The sequence below is a fragment of the Myxocyprinus asiaticus genome, chromosome 16 (assembly GCF_019703515.2).
Source record: "Myxocyprinus asiaticus isolate MX2 ecotype Aquarium Trade chromosome 16, UBuf_Myxa_2, whole genome shotgun sequence".
Lineage (NCBI taxonomy): Eukaryota > Metazoa > Chordata > Actinopteri > Cypriniformes > Catostomidae > Myxocyprinus > Myxocyprinus asiaticus.
In genome coordinates this window covers 8,855,304-8,879,006 of record NC_059359.1, presented here as the reverse complement: position 1 = coordinate 8,879,006, position 23,703 = coordinate 8,855,304, and the positions used below count along the sequence as shown (strand labels likewise).

Below are 23,703 nucleotides of genomic sequence, written 5' to 3'. Positions count from 1 at the left end.
CATGTGGGAGAAACAGCACACTGTTTTTTTTTTTTGTGCCTTCTTTTTCTTTTCTGACTTTGTTGTGCTTTAATATCATGCACACTGACATAGTGATTGATGTATGTCATCATGAAACAGAGACCCTCCCCTCCAAATCCGAATACAAGTGGTCACAGGAGACCAGGTGTAAACAGCAATGAGTCTCACCTGACCACATGTGATCGGATCACCCGAAACGCATCTTAATACCAGGTGGAAACGGGGCCTGAGTGTTAAAAAATGGAAGATGCAATTTACACTAAGTATAATAGAAGGTAGATGCTAGTTTGCTTTCATTGTGGACAAATTACTTGTCGCTGGAAATGTGTTGCACAATGTCTGATGTCTTGCACTCCCATTGCAAGCTGAAACTGCAATATTTGTTGTGTGTTATAAGTTATGTTTTTGTTAAGCACACACACAAACACTCTTTGGTTACCTGCTGTGTTCTCTGCATAGCTAAACTAAACCTAGTTGTGTTCCTGAGCTTCCCGTCTGCCTGAGGAGAATTGAATTAGTCTCTATAGAGCCACACACACCCATCCACACAAACACACAGGCACACACACGGCCTCTCTGTGTGGCCCTCTGGGATATCTCAGTTCCTTCCATCTGTATTTTTAGTGTGAGAAGGAGTCAGGTCAGATCCATCTCTCTCTCTCTTTCTCTCTCTTTCTCACTCTCCCTCTCTCTGTCTCTCTCCGTGTATGTGAATACGCAAATAGTCAGGTCAAATGTAGCTCAGAAATAGAGCACAGCACTTTTCACTAGGGCTGTCAACAGGGCTGAGAAACTAAATAAAACATTTTCACTGAAATATTACCAAAATTCTAATTATATTCTGTTCTAAGTCATCTTCAGTGCTTGGCACACATACAACATTCGAATTTTAGCATTTGAATGTGCATTTGTATCTTAAATTCAACTAATATTAATTAAAAAATGATGAAAAGGATCAACAGGGTCAAAGGATGGCATAGCTGTATGTGTCATGCTTATAGGTCATTGGTGGTGATGACACAGGATGTGTGTGTGTGTGTGTGTGTGTTTGTTTGTCTTCCTTCTATCATCTGGACTTAATGCTTTCAGAAGTCACCTTGAGTGTCTCCGTGCCGTCTGCAGCCTCTCTGTGTCATTGATCCAGCAGATATACTCAATGAGAGCAGAGAATGATATCTGCTCTGAACGTCTCAGGATTAAAGAAGACATCTGGACACATATACAGCATACACACTATCAGGATTTAACAATAAGAGTGTGAGAGAGTTTCAGGCCAGTTAACGGAACTGTCACTTGCCCTATTGGTCCTGTGATGCATTGTCATTACATCCTATGCTAGTTGATTATGAATATGTTTTTTTAAGCATTGCAAACTTAAACATTTGATTTTGTATGATTTATTGAAAATATTTCTTTTGTTACAGTGGTTTTACCAAAGTTAAGAGGATTTTACTCTGCTTGGCACCATGTCATAAAACACACCTTACTTTTGGCAAAAGCAGCCTCTCATGGCTTTTGTGCTTTAGGGTGATACAAGAACTCTCTGCATCGGGGTCCTGATCAACCTGTTGGGATTTATAGTGCAATAACTTAACATTATCCATTACTAAATACTACACTCACTGAGCACTTTATTAGGAACACTATGGTCAGATCAAATGTGTTTTCAACTGTTTTTAAATGCTGAGATGGTATCATCAGATTGTATGAAGGTTGGAAGATCATTCCACCATTCCACCACCGAGGACCAGAGAGAGTGAATGATCGTGAAATGGACTTTGTGCCTCTTTGTGACTGGACCACCAGGTGCCACTCATTTACTGACCGCAGAGAGCGAGTTGGGACATAGACCTGGAGGAGTGAATTGAAGTAATTGGGAGCTCTTCCATTAGCTGTCCTGAAGGCCAGAGTCAAAGCCTTGAATTTAATATGGGCAGCTACTGGCAGCCAGTGGAATGAAATCAAGAGTGGGGTGATGTGAGCCCACTTTGGCTGATTGAAGACCAGACATGCTGCAGCTTTCTGGATGATCTGCAGTGGCTTAATCGTGCTGAGAGGTCGGCCAACAGGGCATTACAGTAGTCCAGATTTTTCTGATGTTGTAAAGCACAAACCTGCAAGACTTGGTTGTTGATAAGATGTTGGCAGTGAAGTTAAGCTGGTCATCCACCACCACTCCCAAGTTCCGGACTATCTTGGTTGGCGTTAGCGTAGTTGAACCAAGATAAGTAGAGAGGTTGTAGTCAACAGACAGGTTGGCTGGGATCATGAGGAGTTCTGTCTTTGCAAGGTTGAGCTGAAGGTGACATTACTTCATACAGGCTGAGATCTCTGAGAGGAAGGCAGAGATACGAGCTGAGACAGTGGGGTCATCAGGTTGGAACGACAGGTACAGCTGCGTATCATATGCGTAGCAGTGGTAGGAGAAACCATGTGCCTTGATGATATGTCTGAGTGATGTAGTGACATTAACTGAAGTTCATGAACCATATCTGCATGATTTTATGCATTGCACTGCTGCCACACAATTGGCTGATTAGATAATCGCATTAATAAGTAGGTGTACAGGTGTTCCTAAAAAAGTGCTTAGTGATTGTATATTCTATCACAGGTAGAGAAACCATCTCTTTCTCTTTCTCTCTAGTGGAATGTTCTTTGATGGGAATCACACATACATGATTGAACCGGGAGGAGAGAATACAAAGAGTGTAAGTATAATAATTTATTTACTGAATACAACACATGTTCTGTTAAGGGCTGCATGAAATTATCCCTACAAACAACACTTTATTAGTATTTGTAATTTTTTAAATAATTGGCATCATCTTAATTATCTTTTTCTATGCCAAGTTACAAAAGCAAACAGTTACTCATCATTTCTACTGTACATTCCAATTTGTTTTTTTTGTTTTTTTTATGCCTGGAATTGTTAGAGGCAGAAAAACGATTCAGAAAAGTTTAACAGGGTTTTTCCTGGGTAGGCAGGTCATATGTTGACTGATAAGTCCATCACACAGTCGATAGAGATACCTGACTCTGCAGAAGCACAGCTATTAGCTACTAATGGCAGAACCCCATGTGAACACTCCCAAAGAGCAGAGGAGGTTATATCCATTTAAGACAAGCTAAAGCTGTGAAACTCACTGAGCAGCCAAACGATGACTTGATTCATTAAGTGATTCACAGAGGAATGAGCTAATGAAGTAATGATGTGATTTAGAGCAGTGGTGAAAGGTGAATTGTGCAGATCTGTGGTTTCACAGGGTTAAAGTTATCATCTTAATGAGAGAATGAAACCTGTTCAGTAATACAGAAGAGAGTTTATGATCTGTTGACGGACAGTTTGCTTGTACAGGAAGGGGTACTGTATCAGGTGACACTGAGCACTGATCACTGCCTGTGTAGCTCTCTTCTATCACACCACTGACATCACTCATGTGTTAGGCTTGTAATACCGCCTGTGTCTGTGTTGTAAAGAGACAACAATCTCTCTCTTCTCCTCCCTGCCTATTTGTTATAATGGTCCCTTTTAAAAAGAAAAAGAAAAAAGAAGCAAAAATCGTGCGTACAGTAATGCACTTACAATGGAAGTGAATGGGGCCAGTACATAAGCATTAAAATACACACTAGGCCCTATTTTAAAAGCACTAGTGCTAAGCACAGCGCTATGCCATAAGTCATACACACAAATGTTATGGGCATGGCCATGAAGTTTTGGTATTTACATGCAAGCATGTGCTAAGTCTAGGCGAAAGTGGATTTGGCAAAATTGCACACAAAGCGCTGATCGGTTTGGTCAAGTGCAGTTTAATTCTGAGGATCTTCTCCGGTAATTGCAGCATCTGTGTCCTATTATATAGTTAATTCCCTCAAGCACCAGTGATATAAACAAAGACAGCACATTTATATTATTATAATATGGACTCACGTTCTTTTGACACACTCCTTTTATACTCATGGAAAATGTGGTTCTCGTTAGCATTTGAGCGCTCCGTTAAATTATAGAGAATGTAAGTATTATTAATAATTTTCATCTGCTCACACATATTTCATGGCTAGTATTAACAGTGATTGTATCGGAACGCACTTAATTTCTACTGGTCGAGAAAAATTAAACCAAAAATATTTCTAAATTCAAATTACACTTCAAACAAAACTAAAATATAATCAAAATAATTAAGTGGTCAAAAAAATCATACCAATTACACTCTTCAACTTTTTCCAACGGCCCCTTTTGCACTGATTTTAAAATCACTCTAAGAAAACAGGTGGAAAAAAACCAATACAAATTAAATCATAAATACAATTGTAAATATAAAAATAATAATAATAATTGAAAAATAAACCATGACCTAAAGATAATTTAACACAAATCTCATAAATATTTGTTTTATTAAATGGCTACAACAGTGATCTTCTTTTTTACCACCTGCTGGTGGAATCTCCAAACTGCAAATGAAGGAACTGACTTTAGACTTTGCGCTGCAAACAGACCTGCCTTTGAAACGTCAATGCAATGACCTATTTCTCTGGAAATTAGCAAATTGCGCTTTGCGCCACTTCATTTACAAACAATACACTCCCAGTTTGCGCGTATACACTCCCACCCATGGCCACTTGCGCTGGCAAAAAATTGCACTTAGAATTAGCTCTGTCACAAAGATTTAATAAGACGTAGCGCACAGTCGTTGCGCTGCGCTTTGCACACTCATAAAAATAGAGCCCACTGTTTCCAAAGTATGGCCACAAGACGTAAACATTATATGTGTTAACAAGATTTTAGTGATATTAAAATCACTTACTAACCTTACCTGTGTAAAGTTATGTCCAATATTACAATTTCGTTGTCAATGTCGTAATCTGGTAAATGCCGTAACACCAGTAGATCTCTGATTTTATCACACTAAAATCATGTTTTGTGGCTATACTTTTGAAACCGTTTGTATTTTAGTGTTTATGGACTGGCCCTATTCACTTCCATTGTAAGTGGCTTACTGTTACCTCAATTTCTACTCTTTTAAAATAAACAAGGAACGAGTCAAAATTATTTTTGCAGTAATTTACATTATTGAGCTTGTATTAAACCCAGAACACTGCTTAATGCTATATCTACAATGGCATTAGTAAACGAAAATGTTTGCGATAGGTATCAGTATCAAGTCCAACAATAGACTTGCTTTCACCGGACTTTCACTGGCCAAGTATCAGGTAGTACATAATATCGCTAAGTGTAACTTCAAAGGAAATGTTTGTCTGGTGAATCAGGTGAATGTGATTAGTGTGAATTTACACAGTTGTGTCTTCCTCTTCCTGTTGTTGTGTAATGTGTCACCATCACACCCTGAGAAATGACTTCATTTTCCTTTTTATGTCAATGTTTTTTTTATAACTATTTCATATCAATCTTGTGATCTTGTGCGTGTTGGTGACCTCAATGACAGGGCAGTCCTCTGATTTGATTCATTAAGACACGGTCACAAACCAGAGAGACAGTATCGTCCTGTTCACCATATGGCACATACATCTGTCATCCGCCATGTACTGCAGCAGGGGACATGAAAATTAGTCCCTCATCTTTGGCTTCTGTTACTGCTAGGCACTGAACACTATTCTGGTATGGAAGTACCGCTTTTCATGATCCATTGAACCACGATAGATCAAATAAAGGCCTGCCCACATTTATTCTCATTGGAAAATCATCACATTGTGCTGAATAAGATGGATGCAATGGAATAGCTTTTGTTAAAACTATCAAAGGGTTAGGACTGCACACACATTTTCAAGTTGCTTTGACTTTAACATCACACTGGTTTGAAGCTTCTGTTGTCAGAAGCCAAGCATCACTGTTACTATAGAGTGCAACAGTGCCCGCCATCTTTTTCAGCCGTCTTGTTTCTGGAAATATTTTCCCATTCATTTTGTCCATAGGGTTTTCATAAAATCTTTCATAAAAGAGTTCTAACCCATGAACAGAGGTGGGTATGTACTCTTCGTTACAATGAGTGACGTTACTGTTGCTGTAATTTCATCATACAAAATTACAGAGCCAACTTATGAAGGCATTTTGTGATAAGTTGTACTGATAATGATAACGCTGGCTTGTTTGTTATGTTAATGGTCAGTTTCAGGGTGATTATGTAACTATGGGCTCTACTGTCCTCAGTTTTTAAGTATACAGTACAGATTCTTACATCAGTGCTGCAATATATCAGTGCATATAAATCCATGTAAACATCAGTGTTATGTGTAAATGTCTTTTGCGCTGCTGATCACGTGCTTGATTAATGCAGCACGAGCATTCAGCGATATGCGTTATAAAGCACGCGTGCACAGCGTTTTACAGGCGCAGTTCATTTTTCTTAAGGACAGCAGAGAACAAGCTCTGATCTAAGAAAAAAAAGCCTAAACATGTCTCTAAACAGAGATAAGGTGCAGCTTAACTTTTCAGTGTAACTTTTCAAGTATTAGTACTTTTACTTGAGTACAGTTTTTGGCACTCTACCCACCTCTGACCATGAACCAAACCAACCAGCTCCGAGGTGAATCACAACATAACTAACTTTGATTTGAAGCAAAAAAAAAAGTATCTGAAAGTCAGACAAAAAGATCTAATCAAATTAAAAACTATGGGGGAAAAAATAAAACTATTGTTTTAAAGTTGTTGATTATATGAACAATACACTTTTTAGGTTTATTGCACTATATTCAGATATATTCTAAAATATAAGTAGTTTGAGAGTGTAGGGAGAGTCTGACTGGTGGAGCTTTTACTGCAGGATCATGGGATGTGTAATTCTTTACCAGAAATGTGGCTATTAAACTCGATTTTTCTTTAAATGAAGTTGAAATAATGCAGACTGATGTCTTGAACAGAAACATATACCATCGTTTTCACAAGCTCAGAGCTAACAGTGGGTCTGTTTTTAAAGGTTATCGTTAAAAAGCAATTAATATATGATGAAAATGAATGAGATTTTTACTTATCTGCAATTTTTTTCTCAGTTAGTGATTTAAACAAGCCTCAAAACCCTAAACCCCAAAGTATACTTTGGTTGTCCACTATGCTGATCGCACTGCGCACAATATGCATGACATAAATTTCATCATCAGCACAGTCTGCACAAACTGTCCGTGCACGGCCTAGATTTTCTCAACACGTGCACAGCCCCTTCTGTGTGCATAGTCGGTGCATGCGGCAGCCATTGACTGTGTACAAGAGTTTCACAAACCAATCATAGTGCGCATGCATCGAACGCGTTTGTATTCGCTCGTGGTCAAAAGAGTATTTTGAAAGGCAACACAATCGACCAGGCATTATCCAATCCGGAAAGCAATAAATTAAGTATACCCGGGCCTTAACTGTTAAAGACCAGCACATAACTCTTAGTGTCGCTACAACAAAAGCATTTGTGTGGTTTATGGGAATACAGTTGTGTTTGAATAGAAAACAGAAATCCATACCTTTTGTTTTGTTTACCTTTTCTACTACAGTCATCATTCTACTGAGGGAACGGTGTGTGTTTTTGGAAGGAGGGTTCAATTTTATGTTTGGAGGGCTTTGGGTGAGTAGAGAGACATCTCTACATTTTACCTCTGTCTCTCTCATCTTTCATTTTTCCATCCTAAGCTCAGCAGACAGTCTGGCTGATGGTGTGGGGGGTGGGTGATCATCTCTGGAACGGGATGGAAGGCACCCACCCCCTCAACACCCGTAACACACTTTCCAAAAAAAGTGTGCCATCCCCCAACCTGCTTTCTATTCATGATCTAGTCCCCAAGAGATCACACTCACTCACTCACTCACTCACTCACACTCACTCACACACACACCCCTTCTGCAGAAAACCCCATCTTATTTTAAGCCAGTACATCTGAGAGACCATTTGCATTATATACCTAATCCCTTACAAAGTGCCACCTCTCATACGTGAGTATATGAGCGAGACAGAGGGAGGGGGTTGAGATGAAGTGGAATAGCCTCCATAGAAAGGAGGTCTGTCTCCCTAGTTTTCTGTATCTGGTGCACAAATATATTCCCCTCTGACAGAGTGCAAGTGTGCAGGAGCGTGTTTAGAAGCAGGAAGTGTGTGTTCATGTTCTCTCTGACGGTTTCAGTACTCTCCATTATACAAAGTGCAACTTAAGTCAAATTGGTTCTTCATGCTGGAGCAGTTATTTACCGGTGTTGTTGTTGCAGCTGTTTCTCATTTCAGCTTCTCTTTAATGTCTTCAGACTGACTGGCTCTGTTTCAAACTAATGAGTGTCTGCCTTGCTGTCTACAGCCTTCATTCGCAGCTTACTTCTAAGGCAGCATCCCAACTTAAATGGAATCTCATAAGTGACCAATTTGAAATGCTCCGTACGTCATACAAATAGGAGTCCTCATGCAAAAAACACAGGAGACTCAACTCACAATTAATTTTATTTAAATAGCACTCTGGTTATTCAAATACTTAAATTCAAGATGCAGTTCGTATTATAATACTGATATCACCTTTAAAGGAATATTCCGAGTTCAATACAAGTTAAGCTCAATCAATACCATTTATGGCATAATGCTGATAATCACTCAAAATTATTTCGACTTATCCCTAAAAAAAAAATAATAATTAGGTTACATTGAGGCACTTACAATGGAAGTGAATGGGTCCAATTTTGGAGGATTTAAAGGCAGAAATGTGAAGCTTATAATTTTACAAAAGCATTTACATTAATTCTTCTGTTAAAACTTGCATATTTTTTGAGCTGGAAAATTGTTTAAATCATAATTTTTAACATTCATTTTAGGGTTTTAGGGTTTGTAATCATGGCAACGAAGTTGTAAAATTTAATATAACAAAAGATTAAGCGATTTTATCACACTGAAATCATGTTAACATACATATTGTTTATATCTTGTGGCTATACTTTTGAAACAGCGAGTAAACCAACTGAAAAAAAAAATCACAGCTAAACATTTCTTTCAATCTTTTATTATAAGATAACATTAAAGGCATTAGTAGTCTATACACTGATATGTGAAAAAACATTAATTATAAATAAGTACTTTTTACAACAAAACTTATTAGAAACAGGCAAAATGAATTTGATCTATGTGCAATATTTTATAGGCAATATAAGAGGAACCATTAGTTATTGAAGACATTAGTGATTTTCTCAGACATGATGCTTAATTTCTGCAATGGAATGACTGCAACACAACCCGTAAATATAAACACATTACAAGAGCATTCAATATTCAAATGCTCTCATTTACATTACAATGACTTCTCTGGTATGGCACCTTTAAAAGGCAACAACCAAAACACTTCTACCAAGAACAGGAGTAAATGGAATGCAATACCATATATTTCATTAATGTTTTTTACTCATGTTAGTCATAAAGTCTAAATCTTAAAGTGTAAAATGTCTAGATCTATTTCTCCTTTTCATAAATCATACAGTGGTTAAACTGCTAAATAAAGACATCTGAGATTCACAAGAGCAATGAGCCAAAGTACAGTCAAATTAAGTAATTTTCTAAAACTTTCAAACAATTCAATATAAAAAAAAGTTTTCGAAAATCTTGTGAATATAACAGTTTTAAAATATGGGTACTAATAAACTTTTATCTGATCCATTTCAGTTTTTTCTATTAAACTGAAAATGAAAACAAAAAATAAATTAAAATACGAATTAAAATGTCAAATTTCTTTCCAGTAAAAAAAAAAAACAATAAACATATTAACAAGTACACTACATACAAGTATACAAGCCTAAACATATCATGCAATTATGTAACAACAGCAGGGGACAACATGATATTCAGGTATTAGAACAATAAAGCAACAGGTGAATTCTTTTAAAAGGAATTGGCAAAATTAGCAAAAGACAAATAGGAACATTAATGGCATCAACAGTAATACAAGATACAGACATGTTCAAGCAGTCATATAGGTTATCTTCTAATATTTGTTACTAATCAGATGTAGATTAGTAGACAAATTCATTAACAGTTTAGAACAGTGCTTAACATCAACATAGTGTTAATATTGATCAGTGATACCATTTAAGTTTAAATAAAACAAAGACAATGCTTGTTGTGTGTATATATATATATATATATATATATATATATATATATATATATATATATATATAACATTTTGGACATTTGCAGTGCTTTGACAGAGTAGCATGTGCTACATCAACTGAATAAAAGAGTTTCTTTCAATATCACCATTTCCTTCACTTTAAATTCACCAAAATATCACAGCCAAACCATGCTGATCTGCCTGAAGTGTATTCCCACACCACAGCTTCTAAGAAATACACACAATGCCTGTTTGATCTCTTTGAGCCCCTGTCAACACCTCAACTCCATTTCTACACAATGTCACTCTGTAAGGACAGGGATGTCAACCTCAATGCCTGACATATGGGAGCGTGTGGAATAACGGTGCCCAACATACCTCTGTGAGGGTGCGTATCCCTGAGAAGGGGCATAACTATATACCTGTGAGGCTCCAACTTCTGATCCATAACCATCAGGCACAGACATCTGTGGCATATAGGCATGGGGTGGCAGAGGCTGTGTGGGTACAGGCTGAGGATAACCCATCACTGGGACAAAAGAGGGGGCGTCCAGGACAGCGGGAGGGAAACTCTGAGGCACGTAGGTCACAGGAGAGGGCAGGCCATTGGTCATGAGGGGCTGCGCTGAGAGGCTGTTGGTCATTTCAGGCACCTCAGGCAGAGGCAACCAAAAGGGTGAAGGCAGTTTCTTACACATACAATACCACATGAACATGAGCAGAGCAGCTAACATCAGCCCACCAGCACTGCCAATGGCCACATAGACCCCAAACTCCACTGCAAAAAGATTATCATAGCGTTCGTTCAGGTCTCGTGTGTGGAACAGGAACCAGACAGAGGGCGGCATAGCAATTGCCCCACCTAGAAAAAGAAGCATCCCAGCCACTAGATGGCACCCTGAACTGTTGACCAAGCAGCAGCTGTTCTTGATGTCATCTGGGGTCTTCGAGCAGCAAGCTGTTTTACACATGCCAGTGAGACAGAGAAGAAGAGCCAAGCTAGAAAACAACAGACCTGTGGAGAGGAATGACTTAACGTCAACATCAAATTGCAAAAATCAAAGGAAATCAGGGATAGTTCAGCAAGAAATGAACATTCTATCATCATTTACTCACTCTCATGTTGTTCCAAACTAGAGGTCTGCACTGGCATTAAGTTGAAGTCCAAGCTTGACCTGTACCTGTGTGACCAGACCCAAGGCTCCAGACTGCGACCGTTCTTCCTGCCGGTGCGACTTAAATTTGTTAAATGCTGCACCGGTGCTTCTACAAAATTTCCCCACTCTAATTTAATAAGTGCTGCCATTTACTGCTTCGCATGGGAAACACTAAAAGCCAAATACTTCAAAAGTGTGACAAAACAGCGCTACCCGATTAAACAGTGCAGTGCTACTGCTGTCCAGTATTAAACACGGTGCGAGCAACCCAACTGAATTCGACATAGAATTATCTGTTATACACCTGTATGATACGGGAACCTTAAAGGCTCCATGCTGAAGCTAGCTGAAACCATTTTTAACAGCCCCGACATTGTAAACAGCAGTTACGAGATAAACAGGAAAACACTGTGTCATGCAGTGACTGCTGGAGTCATATGGATTTCTTTTGTGCTGCATTTTTTGTGATTTTTGGAGCTTGAAAGGTCTGGTCACCATTTACTTGCATTGTATGGACCTACAGAGCTAGAATATTCTTCTAAATATCTTTGTTTGTGTTCTACAGAAGAAAGAAAGTCACATATCTGGGACGGCATGAAAGTAAGTAAATGATAGAATACTCATTTTTGGTTGAACTATCCCTTTAAGGACAAACCATGCACACTATGAGCGACTGATGAGGTCACTGTATACGTTGTGAGGCCCTAATGAACACCTACCAGTAGGTAAACAGAACTGCAACAGTCTGAGGTCCAGCTGATCTAATTTAGTGTACCAGTCTGCATCAAAGTAATAACAACCTGAAGAACCATCTCGCTGCACACACTTGGTCCACAGGCCATCATTCACTGTGATGTTTTTGGCATTACGGTTGAAGGTTAGAAGGCGTGTGGTTCTCCACTGAGGGATGAGCGTAGCGACTGTCAAACCACCTACCGACAGCAGTGCGATGATGAAGGAAAATGCGTTGGTGGCGTGAATGTCTCTGCAAGACATGGCTGGGGTGATGTCTACGTCAGGGACAATAGATCCTAGAGGAGAGAAAGAGCAAAAACTTTGCAAAAGTTTGCTTACAAAATTAAAGTTTGAATACATGTGAGTAGATAAGCATGGAAATATCTGTCATAAACATAACCTTACTGAAAATCTACATTACTGTTCCCTCCCTTACAGAGTCACTGTAACTATAAAGGAAAGTGATGAGTGCATCCTTCACATCCACGAATGGTTATGCATTTTTACTGTGTGTGTGTGTGTGTGTGTGTGTGTAGGATGAGTATGTATGAGTGTACATGTAAAATAGACGTGACGTGAAAGTGTATATGAAGATTAAATGTAGTGTGTCTGTGTAGAGTATGTGTGAGAGAGAATGTAGTGTAAATGTCTATGTGTAAAGTTTGAATATGTGTATTACGTCCGTATATGTGTCAACTCAACTGTATGTCTGTGTTGCGTGTGTATGTGTATTGTCAGTAACACAATAGATGTCAGACAATCGGATCTCTGTCAAGAGTTTCTTGCTATCTCTATCAGAAGCGATTTAACTCATATTAAAGCTAAAGATAATTTGCTGTATTTAACGAGCTCAACAGCTGGAAGACTACTAGGTATAGTGTGGTGTAGTTATGATTTAGTTATTTCGATTTACTGAAGCTTCTTTTCAAGCGCAAATAGGCTAATCTCAGCTAACGGCTAACAACACAACCTGTTGTGCTTTTGTTTGTCTGAGTGACGCTACCAGAAGCAATATATATTACACACATACCTGATTAATAGCGAGCTTTAGAAAACTCTTGTGGCAATGAAAGGGTCATTGTATCATACTGTCCGTGATCTTCTGTCCACTACCGTCGTATTTTGTGTGAGGACTCTTCGGCGGCGCGCATAAACTTGCAAAGACGGGTGCGGTGTGACGTCACGGTGGGGTTCCCATATATCACACCGTTCACAGGATACAAATACAAGAATTATTATGTTTCTTTAAATCCTTATGGGTTTTAAAGAGATAGTTCCCCCCAAAATGAAAATTCTCTCATCATTTATTCACCCTCATGCCATCCCAGATGTGTATGACTTTCTTTCTTCTGCAGAGCACAAACGAAGAATTTTAGAAGAATATCTGAGCTCTGTAGGTCCATACAATGCAAGTGAATGGTGGCCAGAACTTTGAAGCTGCAAAAAGTACATAAAGGAAGCATAAAAGTAATCCATATGACTGCAGTGGCTAAATCTATATCTTCCGAAGCGGTATGATAGGTGTGGGTGACACCTATCAGATTTAATTCCTTTTTAAATTTAATGTAGTTACATTCATTAAATTATTGACATTAATATTATTTTGATTCGTTTTTAGTTATATATATATATATATATGTATATATAAAATAATGTTACAAATGCTTTGGTAATGTAAAGGTAATTTTTTACCATGCCAAAAAAGCTTCTTGAATTTGAATCTTAAACAGGATAAAGATGGCCAGTGTGGGAATTATACAATGACTTTTTAAAAGACATTTATATTGGTAATTTTTCAGAGTGCAACTAAATTTCTCTCCTACCGTCCTTGTTGGATGATTTTTAAGAAAATAACATTTTTTTAATATTTTGTTTTAGATATACTGTATTTGTTATATGTAAAAGTAAATCTACACAGGCTGGCTGTTCCTTATGTTATATGTAGTATTAAAACCTTTTATTAAAAAACTGAACGTTCTGACTGGAAATTTTTAGTAAACACCCAAAATTTTGTAAAGGAAAACTACAAGCCACTTGAGGTTGTGTGATACACTTATTTCACCATGGTTAAGGGGGGTTTAGGCACTCAGGCACTGCTTACTGAACCTAAAATGTCCCCTTACTCCTTGGTAAAATAACTCACCTATTGCCTTATTCTAACTTTTTTGTTTTGAATTTAAACCTACTCTCTCTTAGGGCTGTCACAATAACTTGATTAATCATCAAAATATTTGTCAGATTTCTCACAAAAATAAACGATAGTAACAGCCCTACTCTCTCTCTCTCTCCCCTAATAACCCACTATGCATTGTGTAACTGGAGTATTTGACACAGATATGAATCATATTATTCCCTCTCGTTGTCTTCCTGCAGGAGGAGGGTCCTGTGCACATGATTTATCAGTCTCCAGGTTTGGACCCCCCAGAGGGCTTTATTTCTGCAGGTAAGACCATTCTCCAGGGCAGGTTCATTCTCCAATACAGAGCAATATACAGTGTCTGTATAAGCTATAAATCAAGGTCTGTGACTATGGGGGATAATTAGCAAACCAAAGACTTGCAATATTTGTTAGTTTTCTGTGCTTGCACTGTCTGTTCAAATGTCCGTATTAACTTTTAATATTTTTTTGTAAAGTTCCTCTGGCAGAGTCACCGTTTCAGAACCCTCCACTGTCAAGTGCAGCTCACAAGAGGAAAAAGAGACAGGTTTGTATACTGTCTTAAAACACTCATCACTCATCCTTATGTATGTAGAGGCGTGTATCTGTTAAGCTTTTACTATCTGCTGTGTACTGCTGTTGTAAGTGCTGCTCTCTCTTTCTCGGTTTCCTCTCTGTGTCTCTCTTTTCAAGTCTCTTCCTATCATGAAATATTTAAAGCAGGGCTGTGGACTTCTTTAAGGACCTAATGTATAGATCAGCTCTTTCTCTGCAGTAAGCAAGTTTTGCAGGCTACAAGGTGATAATATGAAACATATTGTCACCAGGGTTGAATTAAGAACTAGTTTTGATTCAGAATGGATTATTATTATACAATTTTCTGAACCAAATTATTTTAATGAATCAATGATTTTGAAACATCTGCATTCTTCCACCGATGTAGAATGAACGCTGTAATAACATATGCAAACAATTTGCAATATACACTTTAAAGCCACACTTTAAATATTAGCATTTGTCCATTGTCTATTTTTTTCCACTTCAAAGTGCTAAAATAATTTTTAATGGAATCGTTAGGGAACCAGAATCCTTAATTGGATTTAGAATTGAATCCAGAATGCTAAATTCCTTATGATTCCCATCCATATAGTTGTTGCCACTGTATCAGAGCTATTCTATAAGTTCACACCTGAATTCTGCCTTAAAATGCAGAAAAATAATGTAGTTTCAAATTTCTCACACAGATATCTCGGAATCTACTGAGTGTTGCAGATGAGACCAAATATATTGAGCTGATGGTTATAAATGATCATTTGATGGTAAGTTAAGTAACAATCCATTATTGACCTAATTATAAACCACACCAAAAAGTTCAGTGTTTGCTTTATTTTGTATTGTTTAACTTTATTGTTGTTTATTCTTAGTAATGGCTATAATACATTAATTTAAGTTTTATCTGCACATTATTTTTATTTTACTCAGTACAAGAAGCATCGTCTTTCCGTTGGACAAACAAATAACTATGCCAAGTCTGTTGTTAATATGGCTGATCTGGTAAGTTTGAAGAATGCTCATATTATATACATCTCATAGACGTTTTAAAAATTTATTTTAGGTATGTATTTTTTAAAATAATTTGACACTAAATCATTAAACAGAGCTAGTATTGTGTAACTGCAAAACACTGTTTAGTTTTGTCCTCATCAGTTCACAAGACAAATAAACCTTCTGCAAGACTGTCACAGCCTGATCTGCTTTATCAATCTGTCTGTCAGTCTGTCTGCTCTTTCTCGCCCTCTGTGAGAGACAGTTGACATTTGACTGATATCGGCTGTTGCGCAGTATCAAAATCAGCTCCAGATTGAACCACAAAAACAGTTCCGTTATTCTGCAGTCATCAACAAGTGTGTCCTTTGGAAAAAGAGGGACAATTATTTTACAGATTCAGTAGTGGACAGTTTGTTGTAACCAAATTGTGTTTATCGGACCAAATAATCACTTTTATTAAAAATACAAAGAATGTTATTATATTATTATATTATGTTATGTATTATTAGAATTGTTTTTAGAATTGTATTTATATTTAATAATATTATGTAATGTTACATTTGGCTTGCAAGTTTTTATTAATCTTTTTTGTTAATTTGTTTACGTCTGCAGTACTTCAAAGAGCAACTCAACACTAGAATTGTCTTGGTTGCTATGGAAACATGGGCAGCAGACAATAGGTTTAACATCAACGATGACCCCATGGTAACATTGCGAGAGTTTATGAAGTACCGAAGAGACTTTATCAAAGAAAAGAGCGACTCCGTTCACCTCTTCTCGTGAGTTAGCAAGAAAACACACACACAGTAGATATTTGTTTTATGATCAAGTGAAAGGGCATTTCAGACAAGTTTTCTCTCTGCTTTCAGGGGCAACCGTTTCCATAGCAACTGGGGAGGAGCCTCTTATATGGGTGGAGTCTGCTCACTAACTAAAGGAGGCGGAGTCAATGAGGTATTCTTATGGATGAAGCTCTTAGCTAATAAAAATGAGTGTATTTGGAACACTCCTATGAGGCTGTTATCAGGGGATTTTTGTGATGCCTCTGTTTTGACCTTTTCTCTCTCTGTTAGTATGGAAAGACTGAGGAAATGGCCATAACTCTCGCACAGTCACTGGGACAAAACATTGGCATCTTTTCTGATAAGAAGCGTATTTTAAATGGTGAGTGATCACTTTCTGTTTTCTTACCTTTGTATTTTGCTTTATTTTTAAGGACTGGTTCCCTTTCAAGTCAGTCACTTCGATGCTGCGTTAGAAGCTGACGCTATTGGAACTCGTCTCAGGAGTGACAATCTCTGAAGCCCTTTAAAATCACACCAGTTTATTGGCAGATGATGCTTGATGATACGCCCCTAAGGCTATCTCTGTGCAAAATCCAGGAGAACAGGGAAACCGTTCTGTTGGTTGCGCTGGAATGGCCCAACTGCCCTTGATTTCCAGAGCTGGAAGAGCTGTTGCATGAATATTAGGCACTGCCTTATGCATGTGAATCAGTAGCACAGGGCTGCGGGTCCCATAGCTTCAACTACTGACACACTGTGGAAGTGATCAACTTGAAAGGGAACTTGTCGGTTACGGCTGTAACAGTGGTTCTCTGGAAAGATGGAATGAGATGCTGCACACACTAGCCACACTACTGATTTCTAGCTGTTAAGGGACAGAGAAATGCGCTCACTGTTCGAATTGAACAGTGGGACCCCCGCATAATAATTAAGCGACCCCCCATAAGGCCAAAATAATGTAACTTGGGGCATCCCCTGGTGTTACATCAAAACTAGAATACTAGAAACATAAAATGTTACATATATATATATATATATATATATATATATATATATATATATATATATATATATATATATTTGAAATGTTTTTGGTGACAACACGGCATTGTCCATTATCTGTCCCATTTTTCATAAAAAATCCAAACCAGACTTTTTACGTTGGAAAATTCTAAACACGCCTGGGTGCACCACACACCATGCACGCAAGAGCTCAATTCGAACACTGGATGTGCTCTCGTCCCTTCAGTCGAAAAATCCTGATGGAATGGCGCTGTGCTCCGGCTTATATGCCCTCGATGACACGCACATCAGGGGCGGAGCGTCAAGTGCCATCTGCCACTAGATTTGCGTGATCTTAAAGGGCTTCAGAGATCGTCACTCCTCAGAGGAGTTCCCATAGCTTCAGCGACTGACGCAGCATCAGTAGCGGGCACCAAGGTTACAGTCATAACTAAGACGTAAATACACACAGATACACAGTTTGTCACTGTAATCTGTCTTTTATGTGCAGGGCAGTGCAAGTGTGAAGATAAATGGTCTGGCTGCATAATGGATGATGTTGGGTAAGTTTCTAATAAAGCATATTTCCTTGATATTCCAGCACACACATGTATACACACATGTTTTGAGACCCTATTAAAATGCATATTAATCTTTGTAAAAGAGCCTGTCATTTGTGCTGAGTCTGTCCCCATGTGTTGTGTTGTTGCTTGATTAATAATTTAAGTTAAATGTATTAAAAGTAGCAGTGTTTGAACTTTGTGCCACTCATTGATCCATAACGCTTTTTTCAGACTTTCTTTTGCTTATTGGAGAACTGACAGTCTGTATGACACACTTTGAGACAGATATACGCTAATTCTCATGAATGTCCACTAGGTGGCAGTAACTAATTTGACATCCAAACTCATCTGTCTCGGTGCTTAGTCATTCAGTATCTGTGTCCTGTTCTGTTTTCATTTTCTGTGGTAAAATTAGCATTACAATCTATGAGGGTTTGTATATCCCCAAAATGTTAATGAGAAAGTGTTACTGATCATTTTAGTGAGTCATTCTACATTTGGCTGCGCACTGTTGACATTTCATATATTGACATTTCACTGTTCGTGTTTCAAATCAGAGCTATCTATCAAGCTATCTAAATTTTCAACTGTGTTTGTCAGTGTCAAATAGGAGAATCCTATCAACAGCATGGCAAACCATAACTGATAATTAGTATTAATCCTGAAAACAGAAATGGGGTGATGTGTGGTGATCAGATACATGTGATGCGATAGGTGTGTTTATGTTACAGTGTGCGTTTGTGTGTCTATGTTTGTCTTTATCCGTGTGTTTTAATACCTTTTGCGTTTCCTCTCGATCCCAAATGGGACAGCAGGTGAGCAGATGCTTGGCTATGTCATGCTACTCACTCGTGTCCTGTAGACCAATCAGCTGCTGAGTCACTTCAGCCCTGTGCCCTCACTTCATCCAAAAGCATTATGGCTAAGTGCCTTAGTGTTCCAATTTATGTTGTTGAGAGTGCAATATAGTGGAACCTGCAGTGTGTTTCAACCCTCTGCATTTTCCTTTGTGCTCCCTTTAGTTTTTTTTTTACTGGTTTTTTATTGGAACAAAAGCACATGGTGGGAAATGAGGGCTACTCTCAAAGTTTAAAGGGGGAAATTTTGATTTATTACCCCTTTTAAACAGCTTTAAACTGTCTGCAATCATTTACACTCAAATAATAAAACGCAATCATAATTTCACGGTAATGCTGTATGTCATAAAGCCTGTGGAAAACACAGTCTACATCCAAAAGCTCAATCAAATAATCATAATTATGGTGTACAAAAGTGACTGACATCTGTCATCTGGGGGCGTATTACAGAAAGATCCTAATTTTAGAATCCTATTTTATCTGTTTGGTAACCATGGCAGTTTCAGTTAGGATCTCATTTAGGACAAAGCTATTACAAAATAGCATTTCCTAAATGCATTACCTTATCTTATCTTAGGATTTGCTTCTGTAGAATACATTTGTGAAAAATCCTAACCTAACTGATCAGATGTTAACTTAAGATAGGAAGTTTTCTGTAATACACCCCTAGGTATATAATGGCTTAGTGACTGGACGTTAACGGAAATTTACACCAGCACTCTCTGTCTGTGTTCACCTTCCAACATGCTATGTGCTTAGCTTCTCAAGTAAGACTTCTTCTCTTCGCAAGACATGTTTCTAAATGTTTCCTCACATTTATTAGTAATTCAGTCATTGTTTTTTATCAATGCATATGTTTTCACAACTCTCCCTTCGATTCTCAAGTAGATATCATGTGAGAGAACAAGTGTTGTTCTGATCGCTACACAAAGCTTTCTCACTGTCAGAAAAAGTTTTTGGGGGGGAGAATTAATCCAACCATCTGAGTATGAGAAAGTCTTGTGGTTCCAACATGCACATCTCCAGATATATTTAGTTGGGTTCATTTAGATATCCATAATTTCCTGAAAGCTACTGCACACTCTCACAGCTCATGTTATTAACACCAGAATCAATGGCCTTTCAGACAGACGCACTCATGTTGATCTGTCTCTCCATTGATGGATGTTTTGATGCTTTTATAAGGAGTTTTATTTTCTGTGAAGCCTGCATGTGTGATCTGATCCACTAACTCTAGTGTTTGATGTGGCAGGATGTTTTGTTGTCCCTGTTTTCCCCCTTAAGTGTGTTTTCCTGCTATTAACATGCCTTTGCAAATGCCTGCAAAACTATAAAATGATTTACTTAGGCTCAAACAGGTAAGACAATGTGCCCTGATGTGCCAGGAACACACTCAGTGTCTGGTAAATGAAGAGTAACCACTTACACACCTTCACACACGCACACAGCATAATGTGAGATATGCACATATTGATTCTCAGCCTGTGGTTAAGGGTTCCTGAAACTGCATTGTTGCAGATGTAACAGATTGTAATAGTGCTTAGAAACGAACTTTTCAGGATATTGAGGGCAGTGACCTGACTGATACAGAGAGACAGAGAAAGAGATAGCAGCATTCTCCTCCGGTGTTCTGGGATTTGACCATGCTGCCATGTTATAACAGTCATTTGCATTAGCTACCACTCCTGGAGTTCGCTAGTTCGAATCCCAGGGCATGTTGAGTGACTCCAGCCAGGTCTCCTAAGCAACCAAATTGGCCCGGTTGCTAGGGAGGGTAGAGTCACATGGGGTAACCTCCTCGTGGTCGCTATAATGTGGTTCGTTCTCGGTGGGGCACGTGGTGAGTTGAGCGTGGTTGCCGCAGTGGTTGGCATGAAGCCTCCACACGCGCTATGTCTCCGTGGCAACGTGCTCAACAAGCCATGTGATAAAATGCGTGGGTTGACGGTCTCAGACGCGGAGGCGACTGAGATTCGTCCTCCGCCACCCGGACTGAAGCAAATCACTACGCGACTACGAGGACTTAAAAGCGAATTGGGAATTGGGCATTCCGAATTGAAAAAACAAAAACAAAAAAAAAAACAGTCATTTATTAAGGGGTAGTTAGACGAATGATAAAGCATTGAAAGTGTTGTCAGAATCTGAGGATTCAGCTAAGACAGAGAGTTCTTTGGGTATATTAGGCTATGTCCAGAATGGAATACTTCTACATTGCTGTATATGCTGTATGTTGTGTACTATGTTTTAAATAGTACTGTATGTGAAGCAGTATGCAATGAATAACATTTAACAAAGTAGTATGTTACATTGTTAAAACATGAACTTACTATGTTGTGTTTAATTCAGTGGATAGTGTCCACTTCTCATCTCAGAAATAGTTATTTTGTATTTTTAATTAAATTTTGTGTAATCCAATCAAATAATGAGTCAAGAATGAAATGTTAAAATCATAGTCGATGTCTCTTCCGGTTCATGCGTCACACTGGAAATGGAAAGTCAAGTTTTGTGGGATGCAGCATCCCATGTAGTGTACTCTCTATGTGTATACTTCACAATTTTGCAAATGTAGTTGGCCATTCAGGCGTTCCATGCATTCATGCACTTTGCACAGTATACATACTGCATACTACTTCAAAATAGAAGGCAGTATGCCATTCTCAACATATCTTGGGTGCCCTTGTGTCTTGGGTTAGACGCTTTCTCATTTGCAAGATCTGTAATCTGACTGTAGATGGTATCAATATTATGATTATTATGACTTGGATATCTGAAATCAGGTGCTGTGTGCCAAATATATCAAGTGAATAAGGTCTCTGTGTAGAAGACATAAAGTTAGGAGGGGTTGCAAACCACATTCACTGGAGACACAAATGTCTTCTCCTTCTCTACCGTCAGTGGCTGTTCTTGGTGTGTGTGTTTGTGTGGTGTGTTATGTTGTTCTTTGTGTCTGAGTCCCTCCATCTGCTGGTCTGAATGAAACAGTGGCGGTAACCATGACAACAGCAACCATTTCTCCATCCAACCAGACTGATGTTTACATTCATGTTAATCCATGAATCCCAAGCCCATGGTTTTTAAATATTACTCAGATAAAATTTTATGTGTAAATTTGTTAACCTGATTGCTGTAACCCTATTAAGGCAGTTTCTAGAAATCCAAATATGGCAGCTGGTATATGTCCGTATTAATCGAAAATTCTGTCATTTATACACCTTATTTTGTAATAATTACAATCTAATTATATCATTATATGCATTTAAATCTATGCATTTGCAAAAAAAAAAAAAAAAAAGAAAGAAAAAAAAAGCTTTTAAATGCTATAACACAGGAAGTTGGAAAAAGGTGCCAAAGTTATCAAAACACATTTTTGGCACGAGGAGACAGATTATTTGATAACACTTTACAGTAAGGATCTATTTGATAACATTAGTAAATTCATTAGGTATCATGAACTGACAATGAACAGTATATTTTTACAGCATTTATTAATCATGAAAAATGTAAATTTATATAAAAAAAATTACTCATTGTTAGTTAATTCTAGTTCATAATGCATTAACTAATGTTAACATATACAATTTTAAATATTTTATTTATGTATGTTGAAATTAATAAGTGCTGAAAAAGTGTTAACAAATACAACCTTATTTTAAAGTGTTACCGATTATTTTACAAGCATTAAAAGAGTCTAATTAACTAAATTTCACTATTTTATTGTTATCAGGACATGAATGAGAATGAATAAGCTGATTAAATTACAGTGAAGAAACTGCTAAAAAATTAATTTAATAAATGGCAAGACTGATTATCTAGTCTTTCTCAAGAGAACAGCTGGAAAAGAATGTGTAAATGTGTGTTTATTCTAAATATGCCCATTACCACACTGTAAACACTAATAAATTAGCAGAACTATAAAAATAAATAAATAAATGTAGGCAATCAGTTACATCACATTTTTTAAGTTAATAAATTCCTAAGTTTAAGTTAAACGACCTTTCAGATTTTGTTTTTGCACTACACATGCATGTTAATTGCTCTTAACTTGATATATTGAGTAAACTAACTCACACATTTTAATGGCACTTATCTTTATACGTAACGCTTTGGCTGGACTTTAAATTACCACATTAACTATAATATAAATACGTAAGTAGAAGAACCTAACTAACTAGTAATAGCTAGTGAATGGAAACATACTGAATGCATAATAACTGGAAACGCTATTCTAAGATTAGCATTGCTATTGTTATTGTTCAACAGGTCAAGCAATGTAGTGTAGATTAAAACTATATTAATATGTACCGGTCCTCAACCTAAGCTCAAGCTTCACTATTCACCATAATGGTAACCCCCAAAAACTTGAACATAACAGAAACTATTTTAAATAACACAAAACATGAAACACTAAAGAGTAATCCTTTATCATCTTGCACAAAGATATTATACAACACTTAATTTTAACATTTACTCTCCCTGTCGAGTGTCATGCAAAGCATGACGGGATATTGAAATCCCCTGCCCAGTTTCAGTTAAATTTAAGTTCCTGTAAATTTAAAGAGACAAGTTCATTAAATATAAAACAATAAAACAATTCAGATTACTTGAAAGGTTACAGTTTCATGACTAAACAAAAGAGAAAGTTCTAAATACTCATCATGGGTAATTTATTTTAACTAATTTGTATGATTTATTTTTTCACTACTCAAAACAATTAATTATTTTAAGCGTTAGGGTTTACATTGAATGTATACAGGAATATTACAGTAACTGTGAAGCATGTAAATGAACCATTTATTTTTATAG

General features: G+C 37.5%; 2 protein-coding genes across 5 annotated transcripts in view; one reads left to right on the top strand and one right to left on the bottom strand.

The window, feature by feature from the left end:
• LOC127454188 (disintegrin and metalloproteinase domain-containing protein 22-like) overlaps window positions 1-23,703 on the top strand; it is a 96,322-nt gene that overhangs the window by 52,223 nt on the left and 20,396 nt on the right. For all 4 annotated transcript variants that reach the window (XM_051721216.1, XM_051721215.1, XM_051721213.1 and 1 more), the window contains exons 6-14: window positions 2,666-2,729; window positions 14,361-14,430; window positions 14,622-14,692; window positions 15,390-15,464; window positions 15,628-15,699; window positions 16,306-16,472; window positions 16,563-16,647; window positions 16,767-16,857; window positions 17,992-18,043. In XM_051721216.1, the coding sequence (XP_051577176.1) occupies window positions 2,666-2,729; window positions 14,361-14,430; window positions 14,622-14,692; window positions 15,390-15,464; window positions 15,628-15,699; window positions 16,306-16,472; window positions 16,563-16,647; window positions 16,767-16,857; window positions 17,992-18,043 (747 nt within the window). The remainder of the gene's footprint in view (window positions 1-2,665; window positions 2,730-14,360; window positions 14,431-14,621; window positions 14,693-15,389; window positions 15,465-15,627; window positions 15,700-16,305; window positions 16,473-16,562; window positions 16,648-16,766; window positions 16,858-17,991; window positions 18,044-23,703) is intronic.
• On the bottom strand, window positions 8,985-13,155 carry LOC127454210 (claudin-12-like). Its single transcript, XM_051721253.1, has 3 exons — window positions 13,018-13,155; window positions 11,972-12,283; window positions 8,985-11,110 (listed from the first exon to the last, which is right to left on the bottom strand). Exons 2-3 carry the CDS (start codon window positions 12,246-12,248, stop codon window positions 10,398-10,400), a joined length of 990 nt encoding a protein of 329 aa, XP_051577213.1. The 5' UTR covers window positions 12,249-12,283; window positions 13,018-13,155; the 3' UTR covers window positions 8,985-10,397.

Excerpts from the sequence above, each read along its gene's own strand:
- LOC127454210 (XM_051721253.1), bottom strand. The coding sequence starts at position 12,248 with ATGTCTTGCAGAGACATTCACGCCACCAACGCATTTTCCTTCATCATC. Across the intron at positions 11,111-11,971 it reads GCAGTTCTGTTTACCTACTG|GTCTGTTGTTTTCTAGCTTG; the intron begins GTAGGTGTTCAT and ends TCCTCTCCACAG.